The sequence below is a fragment of the Equus quagga genome, chromosome 7 (assembly GCF_021613505.1).
Source record: "Equus quagga isolate Etosha38 chromosome 7, UCLA_HA_Equagga_1.0, whole genome shotgun sequence".
Taxonomy (NCBI): Eukaryota; Metazoa; Chordata; class Mammalia; order Perissodactyla; family Equidae; genus Equus; species Equus quagga.
Genome location: NC_060273.1, coordinates 73,676,420 through 73,697,845, shown reverse-complemented (window position 1 = coordinate 73,697,845; position 21,426 = coordinate 73,676,420). Strand labels below are relative to the sequence as shown.

The 21,426-nt window shown below is 36.9% G+C and overlaps 1 protein-coding gene across 1 annotated transcript in view; it reads right to left on the bottom strand.

Moving 5' to 3' along the window:
* The window catches only part of LARS1 (leucyl-tRNA synthetase 1), a 60,094-nt gene that overhangs the window by 20,172 nt on the left and 18,496 nt on the right, over positions 1-21,426 (bottom strand). Inside the window, exons 9-23 of the mRNA XM_046667193.1 lie at positions 20,779-20,846; positions 20,450-20,675; positions 16,733-16,820; positions 16,576-16,652; positions 13,072-13,125; positions 12,170-12,310; positions 10,497-10,574; positions 6,637-6,722; positions 6,480-6,545; positions 6,303-6,385; positions 5,506-5,644; positions 4,946-5,158; positions 4,423-4,480; positions 2,390-2,453; positions 67-250 (exon numbers count right to left, since the gene is read on the bottom strand). Coding sequence (XP_046523149.1) covers positions 67-250; positions 2,390-2,453; positions 4,423-4,480; positions 4,946-5,158; positions 5,506-5,644; positions 6,303-6,385; positions 6,480-6,545; positions 6,637-6,722; positions 10,497-10,574; positions 12,170-12,310; positions 13,072-13,125; positions 16,576-16,652; positions 16,733-16,820; positions 20,450-20,675; positions 20,779-20,846 — 1,625 coding nt within the window. The remainder of the gene's footprint in view (positions 1-66; positions 251-2,389; positions 2,454-4,422; positions 4,481-4,945; positions 5,159-5,505; positions 5,645-6,302; positions 6,386-6,479; positions 6,546-6,636; positions 6,723-10,496; positions 10,575-12,169; positions 12,311-13,071; positions 13,126-16,575; positions 16,653-16,732; positions 16,821-20,449; positions 20,676-20,778; positions 20,847-21,426) is intronic.

The window sequence follows — 21,426 nt, the reverse complement described above, 5'->3', positions numbered from 1 at the left end:
AAAACTTAAAAATGCACCAGGACTAAGCAACTCCAAAGTACAAAGCAGTCTGGGTCCAGAGATTACCTGGCAAAAACTCTGTCATTAAAGGTGCTGGCAGGACCACTTCTTAGGCTGTCCCAGTTGGCAACCATTTCTTTCACCCATTCCACCCAGGTGTACAGACGGAGAATACCTGCATCTGCCATGGCTTCCACAAAGTTAGCATCTTCAACAGTGTCCCCAGCATCAGCCAGAGCCAAGCGCATTCCTGGAAGAAGGAGGGAAAATAAAACATCAATCAATGACTTAGAAATGTGGTTACTGAAAACATACAGACAAAGAGAACAGTTCAGTGGTTACTAGGGGGAAGGGGGCTTGGGGGTGGCCACAAAGGGTGAATGGGAGCACTTATATGGTAACGGACAAATAATAATGTACAACTGAAATTTCACAACGTTGTAAACTATTATGAACTCAAAAAAAAAAAATGTGGTTACTGAACATCAACTTCATGTCCAGTTGGGTACACTGCAAAGCCTACATATAAATTAAGAAATAACAAATGCTTTAAAGGACTGCCATGGATCAACAGCAAAAATAAAAATCACCACTATGGAGATTTCTCAAAAAATTAAAAATAGGAATACCATACGACCCAGCTATCCCACTACTGGGTATTTATCCTAACAACTTGAAATCAACAATTCAATGAGAATTATGCACCCCTATGTTCACTGCAACATTATTCACAGTAGCCAAGATGTGGAAGCAACCCAAGTGTCCATCGACTGATGAATGGATAAAGAAGATGTGGTGTATATATATACAATGGAATACCACTCAGCCATAAAAAAGACAAAATCGTCCCATTTGCAACAACATGGATGGACCTTGAGGGTATTACGTTAAGCGAAATAAGCCAGACAGAGAAAGACATATGTGTTCACTCATATGTGGAAGATAAACAAACACATGGACAAAGAGAACAAATAAATGGTTACCAGAGGGGAAGGGGGTTAGGGGTTTGACATAGGGGGTGAAAGGGCACATATATATATGATGACTGACAAATAATGTACAACTGATATTTCACGATGTTATAAACTATTATGACCTCAATAAAATAATTTTTTTTAAAAAGTAGTTTCAGAATAGTAATCTACACCTCTTGTAATAGACTTACTAACGACAATATTTGTGTGCAGTTCTTTTGGCCTTCCAGTGTTCAGTTAAAACACTGTTATGCAAAGGTACTTAGGTTGATTCTTCCCCATCCTTTTCAGTATGGTCTCAAACTGTGCCAGCCACAATCAGTAGAAAGAAGTGGCATGATGACCAAAGACTAAGTTATACAAGAGATGAATGGCTTACCTCAATAAAAATAATAATAATTAAAAAGAAAATTTCTCTAAATAAATAAATGGTTCCTTCAGGTTGGAGAATGAGTTTCTTCTCTTGACAAAGTAATGATCAAAAGGAACAGTACTGAGGCCAGGGAAAAAAAGTTTTTCTGAAAAATGAATGCTCCCAGGTTCAAGTTACCTACATTTATATCAAAGATGGAGGAAATACTTTGGAAAAGCTTCCTACATACGCAGCATCTCTACAAACCAACTCTTTAATCTTAGAAGTAGTAAGAAATTAGAAACAAGCCAGGTAGCAATTACAGTGATCTCCTTTTAAAAGAAGACTCGGGCTGGCCCAGTGGTGTAGCGGTTAAGTTCGCACGTTCCACTTCTCGGTGGCCCAGGGTTCACCGGTTCGGATCCTGGGTGCGGACATGGCACAGCTTGGCAAAAAGTCATGCTGTGGTGCGCATCCCACATGTAGAGTGGAGGAAGATGGGCATGGATGTTAGCTCAGGGCCAGCCTTCCTCAGCAAGAAGAGGAGGATTGGCAGTAGTTAGCTCAAGGCTAATCTTCCTCCAAAAAAAAAAAGCAAAAGAAGACTCAAAAACTTAGCTTGAGGAACAGCCCAGTGGCGCAGCGGTTCAGTTCGCACCTTCCGCTTCCCGGGAGCCCGGGGTTTCGCCGGTTCGGATCCCAGGTGCGGACATGGCACTGCTTGGCACACCATGCTGTGGTAGGCATCCCACATATAAAGTAAAGGAAGATGGGCACAGATGTTAGCTCAGGGCCAGGCTTCCTCAGCAAAAAGAGGAGGACTGGCAGTAGTTAGCTCAGGGATAATCTTCCTCAAAAAAAAAAAAACTTAGCTTGAATTTCTTTTCCTCCTAAACAGATCACATCAGCAATTCTTACCTTGTACACAAGAAAATGTGAATATTTTAAAGCATTGGTAAAAGCAAAAGAGAAAAGAAATAAAACTGAAACAATTTTAATTTGCCTCTGTAATCTGAGGAGAATCAGACCCTTTGCACCAACAATAACAAAAAAGTATACTCACCATCAGCAGAAAATTTGTCAATAGCTTGGGTCAAAGTGAGGAAGTTGCCTGTAGATTTTGACATCTGAAATAGACAGTCAATGATTAGGCATTAATAAGAACAAATAAATCAAATCAGCCAAATCAAGTTAAATGGGTTGGCCACAATCACATAAAAAGATTAGAAACGTGGAAAGAAAAAGATACCTTACACTAATTTTACAGAGATGAAAACTGAAGTCCAGTCAATACAGTGACTTGTCTGGGTCACTCAGCTAGTCAGTGACAGAGCTAGGACAGAATCTCCAGTCCAATATTCAGTCCATTGCTCTCTCCATGAGCCTACATTGCCCCCTGGGAATTGGTTTAGACATGTGGAATGATTCTACTGTAACTCTGGAACATTTCAGCTGGCCCTAAAGAACAGCTTTATAGCAATTAAAGTCATTCAGAAATGAACAGACTACCTCATGAGGTCAGAGTTAGGGGTTTAAGGAACTTCCTGTCATTAGGGTCACAATAATTGGTTATTCAAGTTGTGCTCTGCCTGAGGGCAGCACATCTAAGGAAGTACTGTGCACAGCCTAGCAATCTTTATTATTTAAAATTTTTTATATCTTTACCACAACTATGCTGATACCAAAGAGAGGTAATTATTACATCAACTTTCCACTACGTAGCAATACAGCATCTTGTTCTAATAAAATCATTATGGTGTACAGTACAACAATGCTGAGACCAAAAAAAAAAAGTCATGTTACAACAGGATTCATATTTATATAAATGTACGTGTACATGGTTCCACTTGACTTACAAAGAAAAAATGAGTTCAATAATCAAGTCCTTATTGATCTAACAAAATCTATCAAATAGCCTGTGCTTTTAAACAGAGAGCTGTTTTTCAGCCAAATGTACAGATTACCTTAAATGAACTTTTTCATTCCCTGTAATATTGCCTCCTTTCAAGAGGCAATGAGCCTTTCAATAATAGAGCACTGCCTAAAAATGATGTTTCATATTGTAATTCATATCATCTGCTATTTATTTAAATCTATAACTTTTCATTACATATAGATACTTACAGCAACAGATACTCTTTTACTATTAATATTCCATTAGTTGCAGCAAAATTCACTAGTGACAAATCTAACTTGTTACAATTGCTATTAACGAGAAATATAATATTGTAACAATTTCTTTTGTTTAGTTGAGGAGCGGTGTCCTTTTCTAATGTGCACAAAGACATCATAGGGGCAAGCCAGGGCTTTGTTAAGAAGTATGTACAACCTCCTGTTTAGGATACTGATTAACGAGGTAAAATTTTATGTGCTCTATAAAAAAATCATATATATTAGTAGTAGTAACAATAGGGGAAGTAGTAGTAGTATAAAGAGAGATATTATACTGCCTGGGAAGAAGCATTAAATGAAACCTAGGCAAAGAGAACAGATTAGTGGTTACCAGAGGGGAAGGGAGACGGTGAGTGGGCATAAGGGATAAAGGGGAACTTCTATACGGTGACTGACAAATAATAATGTACAATTGAAATTTCATAATGTTATAAACTATTATGACTTCAATTTAAAAAAATGACACCTAAGAATCCTACAAACTCCAAAATTCTATTATTCTAATTTAAGGACCAGTAAAGCATAAAACAAAAACCAAAAGCCATCCAACTATTTTCTCAACTTAATGAGAAAGATATGTTACGGTCACAACACTAGGATCTTTATGTTTCCTGTCCCTGTCTCTGTCTCTCTCTGTCTGTCTCTTTCCCTCCTCCAGTTACAATTTGTGTCACCTTTTGATACTCTAAATACAAATATAATAATGAAGTTTTCCCCATCCCTCCCTCAATTAATACTATCTTCTCCACTTCACTCAATTTTAAAGATTAAACTTTAATTAATGTTGGCAGTCCTAAACATTTTAAATGGAAGTTTTTTAACTCTCTGATTTTCATATTCTTTATTTCTTCAAAAAAGTGCAAATTCCTAAATCTGAAAAGTTTTCTGAAGAATTTTAAATTTTCAAGAGGCAATGAGCCTTACCTTCTCAGAGTTGAGGAGGAGATGTCCATTTGCTCTCACAGCTGCAGGCCATTTGTCACTTTACAGGTAAACGTTTAAAGATAAAATAAAACTTAAAGATTATAGTTCAGGCTTAAAATTTTCAGGTAAATCCTAAAAGCTTCATAAAAGTTGGCTAAGACAAATGTAAAAGGATATTTATTGAGTCCTATTGACGAGAGGAGGCAAATGAAAACAAAGCAAGTGTTCATTAAAGGACTGGTCATATAAACTATGGTGCAGGCATACAGCGAAATACTATATAACTATTTAAAAAATATAGCAGGGCTATATATATGGATACAAAAAGATCTTATGAGGATTTCTGGATATAACAGACAGGAGAAGACATGCTTTATGCTTCAGTATACATTTAATATAAGAAAAAGAATGTAACTGGCAAATCTAACTATACCCTTCACAGTTACTTCTCACATATTTGAAGCCACAAGGCACCTTTGTTGATAATCAGTAAAATTTAGTCCACATCTTTTTTAGCACTCACCTTTGTTCCGGCCACATAGCCACATGATTATAAAGGTAATATGAAAGATGATTTGGAACAAGATCCTTGCCAGAGACTCGAAGATCCACAGGATACCAGAACTCAAATTCCTGCTTTAACTGCTGTAATTTTTCCTTTGGGATCTGAGTCTTAGGAAATGGAGCCTCCTTGAAGAAAACATAATCCCAAACTTCCTTGGTCATCTGCTGTGGTCTGTATTAAAAATAAAACAAACAACAACAAAACATATATATAATTTCTTTGAAAGAATCAGTATTTTAATCTAACCATGAAGTAGGAATCTCTTTCTTAAGGTAATTACAGTAACAAATGAGGACAAGGGACTCCCATAAGAATGAAGAATGGATAACAAGAGAGGAGCGTCTATTTATTACTATTTCTCAGTTCAATAGCAAAACAGCAAAAACATCATGACAAAATTCTGCTAAATGAATTCTCATGAAAACTAAATATTAAAAAAGAGAGCTTTCAATATGTAAATCAAAAGATCACATCTCTTGCTAACAAACTACACTTCTTTGCCTTACTCATTTACCAACCTGATGCCCAGTGGAGACCCCGCCTGTCCACGCAAGTCACCCCCCTGTAACAGGTGTGCAACCGTGTAAAATGCCATGTAAATAGTGGAATCAGAGAGCGATTCAATCAGCCACTGCTCATCCCACGGCAGACGAGTACCTGCAAGATAAAAAGAAGACAATCAATGAACGAACCTAAGAGACACTTCATCTATAGAATCCACATTTCCAGGAACAGGTCTATAGCATTTACAAAGCTTCTTATTTAGGAAGTTCTTAAATTTACTTGAATAATTAATAAAAATAAACTGATAAATAAAAAACAAATGGTTGAAGCACTAGAAACTTTCTATTAAAAAAAAAATCACACCGGGGCTGGCCCCGTGGCCGAGTGGTTAAGTTCGTGCGCTCCGCTGTAGGCGGCCCAGTGTTTCGTTGGTTCGAATCCTGGGCGCAGACATGACACTGCTCACCAAGCCACGCTGAGGCGGCATCCCACATACCACAACTAGAAGGACCCACAACGAAGAATATACAACTATGTACCGGGGGGGGCCTTGGGGAGAAAAAGGAAAAAATAAAATCTTTAAAAAAAAAAAAAAAAAATCACACCATAAAAGCTATGTGGGTTACAGAGGGTGTACTTCCACCACCAGGTAGATGGTAGCGGACCACATCCTAGTTTCCCTCACCCTCTAACCAAAACCTCTCACTTCCAATTCAGAAAAACACTGGAAGAGACGAAACAAAGGTAAGAGCATTAATGTGCTGTGTAATTGGCAAAGGTTTTCAAACAGAAAAATTTGACGTTTGCTTACCTAAACCATAAGTTCTTGAGCAAGCATGCTCTTGTAGCCAGCCTAAAGTAGCTTCAAAATTCCTCCTAGTCTCCTCACAGAATCTGGAGAGGGCAAAAGATAAAGTGTCTTCACCTATACTGTCTCCCATGTTCTTCAACTCCTTTCCCTTTCCCTCATCACTTTCTCCCATCTTACGTTTCCATGTTCTTCAAGCACTGGGATGTCTGTTTCTTCCAATTCTCTTCTCCATAATCCAAGTACCTGGGAGTGGACGAATTGATTAAAAAAAATAAAAGTCAAAAGGATAAGCAAAGTGACTGAAGGAAATTTCTTGTTGCTATAGGAGACTAACCACTGGTCACACAGGGCCACGACGCATTCATCTGAAGATCTGGACATAACTTGTTTCTCTGGTTCCATGTAAACAAACGCATCTCCCTAACAGAAAGTAAATAAAAATATATCAGATATTATGTCAAGTCAAGCTATATTACTCAAGGATGATAAAAATAACTTTTTAAAAATATGCTATACCACCAATAACCAAAACCCCATATTTTCATTACATCTTCCCTCTTCCCAGGGTAGAAGTTATCTGCCTTTCTTTCTATGCAACACTTGCTTTTGAAAAGGTGTGCGTCTTCATCAAACAGATCACCTTCCCTGGGTACAGAGTATTCCTTTTCATTGGAAAGTGAAAGATGTTTAATAGTTTCTAATCCTATGGTTGAAGGTTAGGCTGGCTATTGGCAGCCTTTTATCCTTGTTATATAAAAATATAAAGAAAATAGGAAATTAAATGCATGGAACCACTGTGCTTTCAAAAAACAGATGCACAAAATGAAACATGGAAAACACTGTTACTAAAGATTTATAGTGTCATGAAAAATTCCCACTAGAAAACTGACCATAAATTTTATTTTTTACCAAATATAAATATCTCTTAATGTATTATGGTCCCAAACTTGTAAGTCTATGATAATTTTTTAAAGTAAAATTCAGCATTATTATTCATAAAATGATTCACTGCTCTGTGTTCTTAATCCAATTCTTTATACTGAACTTATACAGCTAGGATTTTAGTTTAAAGACAGTAAATTATAAACAGACATTTAACTCTGTTCCCTCTCAAAATTCCAACAAAATGACAACAAAGAGGTGTTCTTTTTTTAATGGCATGAACCTACAAAGACAGAAGAATGGAAGAAGAAATACCAACGCAATTTTGGAAAGTAAAAAGCAGGATGAGTGATAACTGTATTAACAGATTAAAGAAAGCTAGCTGAATCCTAAGCCAGCAGCAGTAAAAGCTGAAAAGCAATCCAGTTTGCATTACAGAACCTCCAAAAGATTCAGGAATTTGTGGTACAAGACAGTTCTGGATGTGGAGGTAATGTGAGGCTGGAAAAAGGAGGACTAACTGAAGTCTTTTAAAGAAGAGGTTAGAACCCAGATACCCTAATCCCACACTATGCAGGCAGGCAACTGCCCCTCCCTATGACAGCAGAACATTGAAGGTTTATTCTCTGGAAGGGATAAAAGGGAGGTTCAACCAGAGGTCAAAGTTGAGGGTATTGGTACATAGTGGAAATAGGGAATTAAATGCAAGTCAGCACACTGAGTGTTGGTATCCACCCTGGCAATCTTATCCCGTTCAGCTCCCAGAATGCTCAGCTAGTTCAAACCTTTTTAGCTGGAAACTAGAAGAATCTCCTAAGGGGAATCTAACAAACCCAAGAAGCCCTAATTAACATCAGGGCTAACATCAGGACCTACCCAAGGCCCAGATGGCCCTTCAGTTCTCCACCAGTCAAGCCCAGTGACAAGCCCTACCCATATTAAAAAAGGTTCCAATCCCCATTTTGTATCCATTCTTAAATATCAACAGCCTTCCTCAGAGAAATAAGAGAAAATTAAGATTTCACATCCAACAAACAAGAATAGCATCTTACAAAAAAAGGATTGATCAGATAACAAGAATATTTCTTAATTTGGCCCTGAGTTGGTAATTGCTAAAGCTGGGTAATAGGTGTACAGGAACTCATCATGACTCTCTACTCGTTTATAAGTTTAAAATCTTCCATACCAAAAAAAATGTTTTAAATGAGTCCTTAGAAATCTTTATTTATACACACACACAAGTAAAAGATACAAAAAACATACAGTAAACAAAAACTCATAGGGAAAAAAAGTTGAGGGGGTCTCTCAGAAAGAAGAGCAAAACGACTTCCACAGTCTAAGAGATCTAATATCTGAATAATAAGAATTCAGAAAGAGAAAATAAATAGGAAGGGATAAAATAATCAAAGAAAAAGTCAAGAAATTTTCCTAAAATTGAAGAACATAAGTTTACAGATTGAAGGACCCCCTCAATCACTCAGAAGAATGAATAAAAACTGACCTACACCAAGGTACATCATCACGAAATTTCAGAATATTGGGAGAAAAGAAAAGATTCTACAAGCTTCCCGAAGGGGGAAAAACAGGTCACTTACAAAAAGATCAGTATTACCAGAATGGTTTTGGACTTTTTAACAGCATCACTGAACCACAACACCATGGGTAATGCCCTCGAAATTTTAAGGGAAAATTATTTCCAATCAGAATTCTATACCCAGGCCATCGAGAAGAGAATAGGACATTTCAGACATGGAAGGTCACAAAAATTTACCTTCCAGGCACCCTTTTTCAGGAAAGCTACTAGGCAGAGCTTCACCAAAATAAGAAAGTAAATAAGAAAGAAGAAGCCAAGGGATCAAGGAAACAGGAGATCCAACTCAAGAGAAGCAAAGGAAATCCTTAGCTTTGGAGGAGGAACATTCCCGATGACATTTATGCACCAGGACAGTAAGCAACCAGTCCAGACTAAAACAGGCCAGAAGGCTCTGGGAGAGCATATTGATGTGTCTGAAGGTATGGAGAGGAGAAATAGACAACTGGGACAGAGTCTGAGGAGGGAGTATTAATAATTATATTTAAAAGTAAGGAAATTTTTTTAAAAAGACAGTAATAAACTCCAGGGGAAACCAAAAGCTGGGGAAGAAAAGTTCTCATTGTATACTACATTGTAGATCAGCCATGTCTCAAAAATGTACACAATGACTATTGCTCTAACATTAGTTATAATATACCTATACTAGGAAGATGGGGGTAGAGAAGTGTACATAAATGTGGGGAGGTTAGAGAGGAAGACACAGGTCAGGGGAAGAGTTAAATCTTGATCTTTCATAGTAGGTCAACGGCTGATGCCTAAAACTAAAAAATAAAATCAAAAAATTATACTACAGGATTTAGCTTAGAGATCTATATGACAGATGAAGGTCAATACTAAAAGAAACAACTAAAACAGTTGAAAGTAAGCCTGTCCAAGGAAGAGAAATTTAAGAGAATGTGGAAGGATAGAAAGGAAAAAGTTGCTTCTTTACATAAAAATTGTCTCTCTGTATTATGGGTATATATAACTGTCAAAAATAAAAATTTAGGGGCCAGCCTGGTGGCGCAGCGGTTAAGTTTGCACGTTTCGCTTCCACGGCCCAGGGTTCGCCGGTTCAGATCCCGGGTGCGGACATGGCACTGCTTGGCAAGCCATGCTGTGGTAGGCGTCCCACATATAAAGCAGAGGAAGATGAGCATGGATGTAAGCTCAGGGCCAGTCTTCCTCAGCAAAAAGAGGAGGATTGGCAGCAGATGTTAGCTCAGGGCTAATCTTCCTCAAAAAATAAAAAATAAAAATTTAATTTTAAAAGTTAAGTAATTAAGTAGCTCAACAGAAAAAAGTTACAACAAAAATTAAGATGGGGGGAAAAAAGGATGAAAGTAAAAAGTAAAGCACTACCAAAAGAAAGAATCGTAACTACCAGTATCTCAAAAGGCCACTGCCAGGAAGCATCATCAAAATCCTCTGCATGTGCTTTGTACTACCTTCATCAACACTACAGGTGGGATGTTCAAGTTAAATCAATTGCTGAATAGGTCTATTTTCTGCCACAAAATTATATATCTTTAATATAGCTCCAGGTTCTACTACAGAACTCATTACTAATTAAAATTGTACCCACAACTAGAAGGACCTGCAACTAAGATATACAACTATGTACAGGGGGGTTTGGGGAGATAAAGCAGAAAAAAAATAAAAAATAGAATTGTAAAGTCTGTCTATTAACTCAAAGCTTTTCTCCTAAAGAACTGTTCAGAGGATCGCCTACCACCTACAGTGTCAATCATCTTTTTCTGAATAGTCTTCTTCACGTCTTGGACCTTCTGTCCTTTAAATTCATCCACCAACATTACCTAAAAAGAGGAGAAGTAGGGAAAAACACATACACAACAATTAAAATTTGCCTTGGGTTCCCCACACAACATTTTCGCTAAATTTACTTCCACCCATAATCAAGACATTTTTAGTGTGAAATTTACCACTTTTATAACCATAAGTTTTTATTTTGGTATGTTTTGGACAACTAATATTTATAACACATTTGTTTTTCTTTTAGTATAACTAGGATAGCTATCACGAACATGATTAGGAAGGAACGCTCACCTCCTTCCCACTCCTCAGGTTTCCATGTGGCGAGAATTCCACTATACTAATTCACCTCATTTCTGAAGGTTTTGGGAGAAGGAACTGAGCATATGCAGCTCAGCCCCATTTTGGCTTCTCTTTCCAACTCCACCTGTTGCCAGCGAGCACTCTCCTTTGCTTGGCCATGTGATAAACTTGGCTCTTAAAGGAAGGCCTACTGTTTTTCAACTCTTCCTTTTACGTAGTGGGGAAATTTAATTCTAGGGCAAAGTATTAGCTTGCCCATTGTTGTCACACACAGATCTAAGCCATAATCCCCTTCCAGCTGATATTTTGAGCTCTATCTATCTGACACCTGTGTCTCTTGCAAATAGTTTTATCTTAAGTGGAAAAGACACATGTTCTTTTTTGACCTTCCAATCATCTAACATACCAAAATGCTTCATATCTATTTAATTCATCATTATGAAATTATATTTGTTTTTCATTATGGTACAGTAGTTAAGAGCACAAATCCTAGAACCAAGTTGCCTAGTTTGGGTATCAGTTCTGTCACTGGTTGGCTATCTGGCTGATCTTGGGTAAATTACTTAATCTCCTAGTGCCTCAATTTCCTCATCTATAAAATGGGAATAAGAGTGCCCACTTCAGGGAGTTATTATGAGATTTAAATAAGTTAACATATAAATGTTGGCTTTTATTATCACCCAAAATGTAAAAGTCACTTAAAAAAAGACATATAACCAATTCTTGGTTATCCAGAAAAATGAGAGTATAGGTAAAAATAAAGAACATTCTCACTTATGGCCTTAAAAATCTTCATTTCAAACTAGCAACTTGGTTGGACTTTTACTTTCTCTAGCCTAGTCTTCTTTCCATGGAAATCTAAGCACATTAATATATGCACAATAAAGGAGAAAAGAGAGGTTCAGAACATGTTTGTTGTGCTCACCTGGCATTTAGTAGGCATTAACAAGTTAATTAATGAACTGAATGAAACTGCTTATTTAAAATATGAACTCCTCAATTAAAAGAGCAATAGAAGGGACCAGGTATTGTCCATGCAATAAACCTTTGGCGTTTACTGCATAATAATATGAACTTTAAATATCTTCAAGAAACCACTCCTTAGAGACTCCTAGAGGGCACAAAAACGTAATTTCTGTAAATGCCGTTAAACAAAAAAAATAGATTAAAAAAAGAAATTTGGAAATAGAATAACACAATTTCATACTAATCTCTCTCAAATCAGTATATAGCTGAAAACTACATTGAGTTTTTCTTCTTTTTTCTAAATCATTAAGAAGAAAATCACAGAGCATGGAATAAATCAAATAAAAAACAATAAAAAATGATTACTTACACCATCATAAAACCCTTTTAGATATAATTTCTCCTTTGCTTCTGCAAGTTTTTCTCGGTCATTTTGGCTCTGAATTTTCAACTCATCACAAACAGTTACAGCAGAGAGATTTCCAAAACCTGGAATCTCAATGAGTGGCACCTGCAAAGAACAGCAATGTCGGAATTTATTTACAATGAATGAACACAAAAACAGCCCTATGGGGCACAGTCCTTTTGCCTCTACTGTCCAATGAAGTCATTTCACATTTTACATATCATTACTGCAGTGCCACACAGGTAATCACAGAGTGACTATAACATCCAGATGTGAATTTGTCTTCCTACAGTCCACAGGAACCACCCAAATTCTGTGCACCAACTCCCACATTGTCCCTCCCTCACTACACACACACCTTCCCCAGCTCTCAACCCTCCACTGGCATATAATTAACGTTGAAGCTAGCAAAACGATGAAAACAACTAAATTTATGGACAGTCTTGTTTGGTTTAAGTCTTCCAAATTCTTCATCAAAGTTATTTGCTAGTAATTTAAATTTCTTTTCTTCTGCAGGCACTAATATGAAAACATAAACATTCATGAGTAATATGCAAAATTTTTGTCTTTAGAAGTCTGGAAATTGGCCATACCAGCAAAATAAGCTATATAAAATTGGTGATGCTAAAAAGCTCTTTGTTCAGGAATTGCAGGTGCCAGGTGCTAAGAAAATGATTATTGTTAGTTTTTCTCTCACTCTTATCTGCCACAACAGATATCAAGTTAAAATAAGCAAACTCTTAAGCAAACTCCCTCTTATTTTCATACTCCACCAACTGTTTAATTTTGATACACGGAAAATGTTAGCTCTTTTTTGTTCTGATAGAGAAATGGATACAAACATTCTGAATCATCTACGTACTCACCGGCTCAAATGGCAAGACCATGTCATCTCTAATTCCATACTTTGCTCGTAAAGCCTACAAAAAATTTGCAAGTTAACACTAATGATCAACACTTTACTGGTATAATCAGAGAGAAGCAACCTCCAAACTTTTTTGCCAGTATTATTTGTCCTCCTCTCCATTTAGACAGATTTTTAAATTTTATCATATATCTCAAGAAGAGATCTATGACTTTTAAAAACTCAACAGTTTAAGTTAGAGTGAATGGCTTAAATAATCAAATTATACAGCCAAAAGCAAAAATTCACAAACACACACACACCCCCCCCACTTAAAATGAGGTCAGTGAAACCTAGGTTGCAATGAAATTGTGAACATCAGAAAACTTTTTCAAAAGTTTTATGAAATCCATCACATCAATAGACTGAAAAAGAAAAATCACATGATCATATCAACAGATGCAAAAAAAGGATTTGACAAAATCCAACACCCATTCATGATAAAAACTCTCAGTAAACTAGAATAGAGGAGGACTTTCTCAACTTGATAAAGACTATCTATGAAAAACCTACAGCTAACACCATACTTAATGATGAGAAACTCAAAGCTTTCCCACTAAGATCAGGTACAAGGTAAGGATGTCCCCTCACCACTCCTTTTCAACACTGTACTAGATGTCCCTGCTAATGCAATAATGCAAGAAAAGAAAATGGTATACAGATTGGGAAGGAAGACATATAACTGTCTTTGTGCAGAGTGGCATGATTATCTGTAGAAAATCCAGAATAATAAACAAAAAAAACCCTTCCTGGAACTAATAGGCAATTAAAGCAAGGTTGCAGGATACACGGTTAATATACATAAGTCAATTTTGTTCCTATATACCAACAATGAACAAGTGGAATTTGAAATTAAAAACACAGTACCATTTACATTAGCTCCCCCAAAAATTAAATACTTAGGCACAAAACTAACAGTATATACATAAGATCTGCATGAGGAAAACTACAAAACCCTGAGGAACAAAATCAAAGAAGAACTAAATAAATGGAAAGGCATTCCGTGTTCATGGATTGGAAGACTCAATATTGTCAAGATGTCAGTTCTTCCCAACTTTACCTACAGATTCAACGCAATCCCAATCAAAACCCCATAAAGTTATTTCATGGTTATCAGTAAACTGATTCCAAAGTGTATATGGAGAGGCAAAAGACCCAGAACAGCCAACTCAATATTGAAGAACAAAGCTGGAGGACTGATGCTATCTGACTTCAAGACATACCATAAAGTTGCAATAATCAAGAAAGTGTGCTGCTAGCAAAAGAACAGACAGATAGATGAATGGAACAGAATGGAGAGCCCAGAAACAGATCCTCATAAATATAGTCAACTGATCTTTGAAAAAAGAACAAAGGCAATACAATGAAACAAAGACAGTCTCTTCAACAAATGTTACTGGAACAACTGGACATCCACATGCAAAAAAAAAGAATCTAGAGACAGACCTTACACCCATCACAAAACTCAATTCAAAATGGATCATGAATCTAGATTTAAAACACAAAACTATAAAGCTCCTAGAATATAATATAGGAGAAAACCTAAATGACCAAGGGTATGGTGATGCCTTTTGAGATATAACACCGAAGACACAATCCATGAAAGAAATAACTGATAAGCTGGACTTCATTAAAAACTTCAGCTCTGTCAAAGACAATATCAAGAGAATTAAAAGACAAGCCACAGACTGGGAGAAAATATTTGCAAAACACATATCTGATAAAGGACTGTTTATCCAAACTACACAAAGAACTCTTAAAACTCACTAGTAAGAAAACAAACTGATTTAAAAAATGAGCCAAAGACCTTAACAGACACACCTCACCAAAGAAGATATACAATGGCAAATAAGCATATGAAAAGATACTCCACATCATATGTCATCAGAGAAACACAAATTAAAACAACAATAAGATATCACTACATACCTATTACAATGGCCAAAATCTAGAACACTGACAACAACAAATGCTGACGAGGATGTGGAGAAGAGGAACTCTCAAATATTGCTGGTGGGAATGCAAAATGGTACAGCCACTTTGGAAGTCAGTGTGGTGGTGGTTTACAAAATTAAACATATTCTTACCATACGATCCAGCAATCCCACTCTTCAGTATTTACCAAAAAGAGTTGAAAACCTATGTCCATGCCAAAGCCTACACATGGATGTTTACAGCAGCTTTATTCATAACTGCCAACACTTGTTAGCAACCAAAATGTCCTTCAGTAAGTGAATGGATAAATAAACTATGGTACATCCAAACAAGAGAATATTACTCAGCACTAAAAAGAAATAAGTTATCAAGCTATGAAAAAACATGGAGAAACCTTAAATACATATTACTAAGTAAAAAAAGTCAATCTGAGAAGGCTACATACTATGATTCCAACTATATGACATTTCTGGAAAAGGTAAAAGTATGGAGACAATAAAAAGATCAGTGGTTGCCAGGGCTGGAAGGGAAGAGAGATGAACAGGGAGAGCACAGAGGATTTTTAAGGTGTGAAAATACTCTGAATGTTATTATAATGATGGATATATGTCATTAAACATTTGTCCAAAGCCACAGAATGTATAACACCAAAAGTGAACCATAATGTAAACTATGGACTTTAAGTGATCACGATGTGCCAATTTAGGTTCATCCTTGTAAAAAAATGTACCATTCTGATGGACCTGGAGGGTATTATGTTAAGCAAAATAAGACTGAGAAAGACAAACACCATATGATTTCACTCATATGTGGAAGATAAACACACGGACAAAGAGAACAGTTCAGTGGTTACCAGGGGAAGGGGGCTGGGGGGTGGGCACAGGGGGTGAAGGGGAGCACTTATATGGTGATGGACAAGAAATAATGTACAACTGAAATTCACAATGATGTAAACTCTTATGAACTCAATTAAAAAAAAATGTACCATTCTGAACAGTGATGTTGATAATGGAGGAGGCTATATATGTATGGGAACAGGGGAAAATCTTGGTACCTTCCTCTCAATTTTATTGTAAACCCAAAACTGCACTAAAAAAATAGTCTTTAAAAAAAGATTCTATGAAGGGGCTGGCCCCGTGGCCGAGTGCTTAAGTCTGTGCGCTCCGCTGCAGGCGGCCCAGTGTTTCGTTGGTTCGAATCCTGGGCACGGACATGGCACTGCTCATCAAACCACGCTGAGGCAGCGTCCCACATGCTACAACTAGAAGGACCCACAACGAAGAATATACAACTATGTACTGGGGGACTTTGGGGAGAAAAAGGAAAAAATAAAATCTTTAAAAAAAAAAAAAAGATTCTATGAAATATTATATTTAAAATTCAAACCTCAGGAAAATACATAAACATCAAAAAACAGGTTAGAGATAGCAGTTCAAAAATACATCCATAGCTTTTTAGCCTAAGCTCATTGTTAGTTCAGCAGTACCAAAGCAATGAGACAATGAAAAGGAAATAAGAACATGATACTCACTTGCTTTTTCTTCAAGTCTCTGAGGGCAGCAAAATCATCGGGAGAGTCAGAAGGAACACTTGTGACCACACCAGTGCCTTATAAAAGAAAGTGTGAAATTAACTAACACAACCAGAATGCATATTGAAGTATTTCTAGAAAGAAATAAATTCTTTACCTTTATCCTCCTTAATGGTGAGCATTGGAAGAACATAGATCACCTTATAAGATGTTAAAGGTGCAGAAAGGGATGCACCAAGAATTTCCTGTGTAAGAAAAAAATCACCATAAAACATAAAGAAACTTAACCATTAAAATTTAAAACAATGTTAATATTTTAAGCCCTGAGAAGCTACTAATCAAAAAATATATGAAGTAAAAAAAACTCATTCTTTTATAACTACTAGACTAAAAATAATTGTAAATAATTATAATACCCAATCTGGTAAGGTTGTGAAGAAATTAGTATACTAATACATTGGTTGTGACATCGTACTCCTTGAGGAAAACAATATAGGAATCCATAGCAAGACCCACAGAAATTTTCATACAACTTGGACCCAGCAATCCAATCCTAGGAATTTACCTCAAAGGAAAAAAAATTATCTTTTGTCTGAGAACTCTGCCCAATGCTGTGTTAACTACACTAGCAAACTCTGGAAACAACTAAAACTTTAAATAATAGAAAAATTATTTAACAAAGATATGAGACATCAATAAGATAGAATACTGTATATCCATTTAAAATGATAATTAAGAAGACAAACAATTAAAAAGATATATTTAGTTTCTCTTAAAAAAAATCAGAAGATCTGACAATACTGGACCCATATTCTCAAGTGGCAACAAACAGCTTGCAGCTGCTTATTCAGCTAAGGAATGCACTTTTCAATTCCACACAGCTCCCACCCATCCCACTTCATTCATATAAATAAACTGCTTTTATGGAATTTACAGTCATATGGATGAAAACCAAATATCCTAACAATCTTAAAGGTTGAAAGCTATTTTTAAGTTTTACCACCCATTTCCCTCACTCCAGAATCTGCTCAAATTAACATGGAAAGAAGCTGCATTAAGAACAGGAAAAAATTTGTGGCTTTAATACTGTTCCCAAAAAATTCTCAGACAGAATGCCAACATCAGGAACTAATGAGTTGTGGCAGCACTGCTTATAAAAAAAAGGAAGAAAACAATTCAAATATCTATTATAGTGAATGGGTAAGTAAGCTGTGGTATAGCCAAACAATGCCATACTATGTAGCTGTAAAAAATAAGAACAAGGACGGGCTGGCCTGGCGGCGCAGCAGTTAAGTTCACACATTCCACTTTGGCAGCCCAGTGTGCACCAGTTCAGATCCCAGGCACGGATCTACATGCTGCTTGTCAAGCCATGCTGTGGCAGGCATCCCACATAAAACAAATGGAGATGGGCACAGATGTTAGCTCAGGGCCAGTATTCCTCAGCAAAAATAAGAAAATTGGCAGCAGATGTTAGCTCAGGGCTAATCTGCCTCAAAAAAAAGGTAAGAACAAGGAAGCTGTTCATGTACTGATAAAAGGATTACCAAGATATAGTTAAGCAGGGGCTGGCCCATGGCCGAATGTTTAAGCTCGTGTGCTCTCCTTCAGCAACCTAGGGTTTCACCGATTCGGATCCTGGGTGCAGACCTAGTACCACTCATCAGGCCATGCTGAGGCAGTGTCCCACATGCCACAACTAGAAGGACCCACAACTAAAGTATACAACTACGATGTACTGGGGGGCTTTGGGGAGAAGAAGGAAAAATAAATAAATAAATAAAACCTTTCAAAAGAAAGATACCGTTAAGTAAAAAAGTAAGATGCAGAATAATGTGATAAAGTATATTGCCATTTGTGTATAAAAAAAGGGAGAAAGAATATATATGTATGTATTTGCTTATGTATACACAAAACACTTCTGGAAGGATACACAAGACAGTGATTTTACTTACTGCCTATCCAAGAGGGAACTGAGTGACTAGGGATATCTTTTGCATCTTCTTTGTCTTTTGAATTTTGAGTCTTATGAATGTATAACAATTTAGTCAAAAAATTAGTTTACAAAATAAGCAAGAAATAAAAGTTCAATTCAAAAAAAGAATTGAGATGGTAGTCTACTCATCTTTTTTTTTAAAAAGTTATTTATTCAGATACCCAACATCAGGGGTTGGACCGGTGGTGCAACAGTTAAGTGCACACGTTCTGCTTCAGCAGCCCAGGGTTCGCCAGTTCAGATCCTGGGTGCAGACATGGCACCGCATGGCAAGCCATGCTGTGGTAGGCATCCCACATATAAAATAGAGGAAGATGGGCACAGATGTTAGCTCTGGGCCAGTCTTCCTCAGAAAAAAGAGGAGGATTGGCAGATGTTAGCTCAGGGCTAATCTTCCTCGGAAAAAAAAAAAAAGATACCAAAGATCAGCATTTACCAAAGGGAATAAAAGATACTCAGAAACACTAATAAGTAAAAAAAACTATAAGGATAAGAGCTATGTAACCATCCGGATTTAGTTAACGTCAACCAAGACCTTCTTTTCAGAAAAAAAGCAGCTCCAATTCCACACAAGAATGCAATCATATTCAGAAAGTAATATAAAGTCTACTGCAGCTACTAAATCTCTTGGGGAGGACCGTATTTTTCAACCATGTACTTATTGAGCTGAAACATAAGATTCGAAAATGCTATTTTAGTGATATAGTCACAATGAATACTCCACAGCAATAAAAAAAGAACAAACTACTCCTACACACAACATGTCTCATAGACGTAATGTTGAGCAAAAGAGCCAGACACAGTATGACTCCACTCATATATGGAAGTTAAACATGTAGACAAAGAGAACAGATTAGTCGCTACCAGAGGAAAGCGGGGGTGGGGAGTGGGCACAAAGGGTGAAGTGGTGCACCTACAAGATGACTGACAAACATGTACCTGAAATTTCACAAGGTTGTAAACTATCATAATCTCAATAAAAAGCTAAAAAAAATTAAGTAGTAAAATAATACTAAATAACATCAAGAATTTTATGATATAATTAGTGAAAACATAAAATGGCAGAAATTGGGTACAACATGATGCCATTGTAAACAATGCATGTATATATATATTATAAAAACACATACACACAACAGGTAGGATATACCCAAGAAAATTAAAATAGTTATGATAGGAAATAAGAATATAAGTAATTTTTATTTCCTTATTTTTGTTTCTTTGTACACCCTAAATTTTTTATACTGAACAAATCACAGTTCTTACATTAAAATTTAACAAAAAAAAAGAGCCAGACACAAAGAGTACAGATTGTATAATCCCATTATGTGAAGTTCAAGAACTGCAACTAATCTTTGGCAACTGAAGTCAGAGCAGTGGTTACCTTTACAGGAGGCAGGTAAGTGTTGACGGATATCAGAGTGCCTTCTGGAGTGCTGGAACTGTTCTCCATTTTGATTTGGGCAGTTGCTTACATGAGTGTATACACATATGAAAATGCACCAATATATACACTTATGAGTTACACATTTGACTGTATGTATACCTCAATTAAAAAGTTTTTTTAGGGGCCGGCCCCATGGCCAAGTGGTTAAGTTCTCGAGCTCTGACGTGATGGCCCAGGGTTTCACCGGTTCGGATCCTGGGTGCGGACACGGCACCACTCATCAGGCCATGCTGAGGTGGCATCCCACATGCCAGAACTAGAAGGACCCACAACTAAAAACATATAACTATGTAGCAGGGGGCTTTGGGGAGAAAAAGGAAAAAAAAATCTTTAAAAAAAAAAGTTTTTTTAAATGCTCTTTTCTCAAGCTTCACTGCTGAAATTTTCCTCAGAATTTACACACTAAATAAAAAGTCTGCTACCCAACTTACCTCTCCCATTAATTCCTTAACAACAGGCACCACTCCATTGTCCTTGGTAAAGCCCTGGTATGACATATTCCTGGCAGCTCTTTGGGTACAGATGAATATATCACCATTCGCTGTCTCAAACCCAATGTACTTCATATCAGGGCGAACCCAACAGTTTGTCTGTCCAAACATGGTCTCAGGTCTGAGAGTAGCAGCTACCAAGAAGATATTTTTTCCTTTCAGGCCACTAAGAAGAAAAAATATACATTTATGCAAAAACATGTTATGGATTCTATCACAACTATCTGATATTTCAAAAAGATAAAGCAATGACTGTTTGGCAAACATACCTTAATTTGGATGGGTATGGCTCAAGCACTTTCAACTTGATTAAAGTATATTCTTGAGGTCCAACACCCTAAACAAATAAACAAAACAAAAAAATTGGGGAGGACAAAAGACTTGCATTAAACCCACTCATCTATGTGAGAGATCTGACTCAAATTTCTAAGATGGGTTCTCGCATTGTTGGAATAACTCTTTCTTCCAACGAAGAAATTGACAGTAGTGTGCTGACTATATCCACATGGAAGTCTAATATGTAAGCGACTTGGGACACCACCCTCCCACCCCACGCCAGACCAGAACTGGTAAAGGAAACCCAGACTCTACTGAGTAAGGACAGTTTGCTGAGGGGACGACAGAAAAAAAAAGTGACTTGGAGTAATCATCCAAAACAGTGTTTGCCAAAATGGAAGTTAGAAGATACAATCACCACCAACCTCACAGAGTGGTCATCATCACAGACATACACTGGACCAGGAATCAGATGATATGCATTCAAAACCTAGCTTGGGCCCTTACTAATGGCTTGACCCAAGGGAATCACAATCTCTCTGAGCCCTCGTTTCCTCATCTGTAAAATAACTGTGCTGTGCCTCACACAGGATTGTCCCAAGGAACACATAAGATAACGGATAGGAAAATGCTTTGAAAAA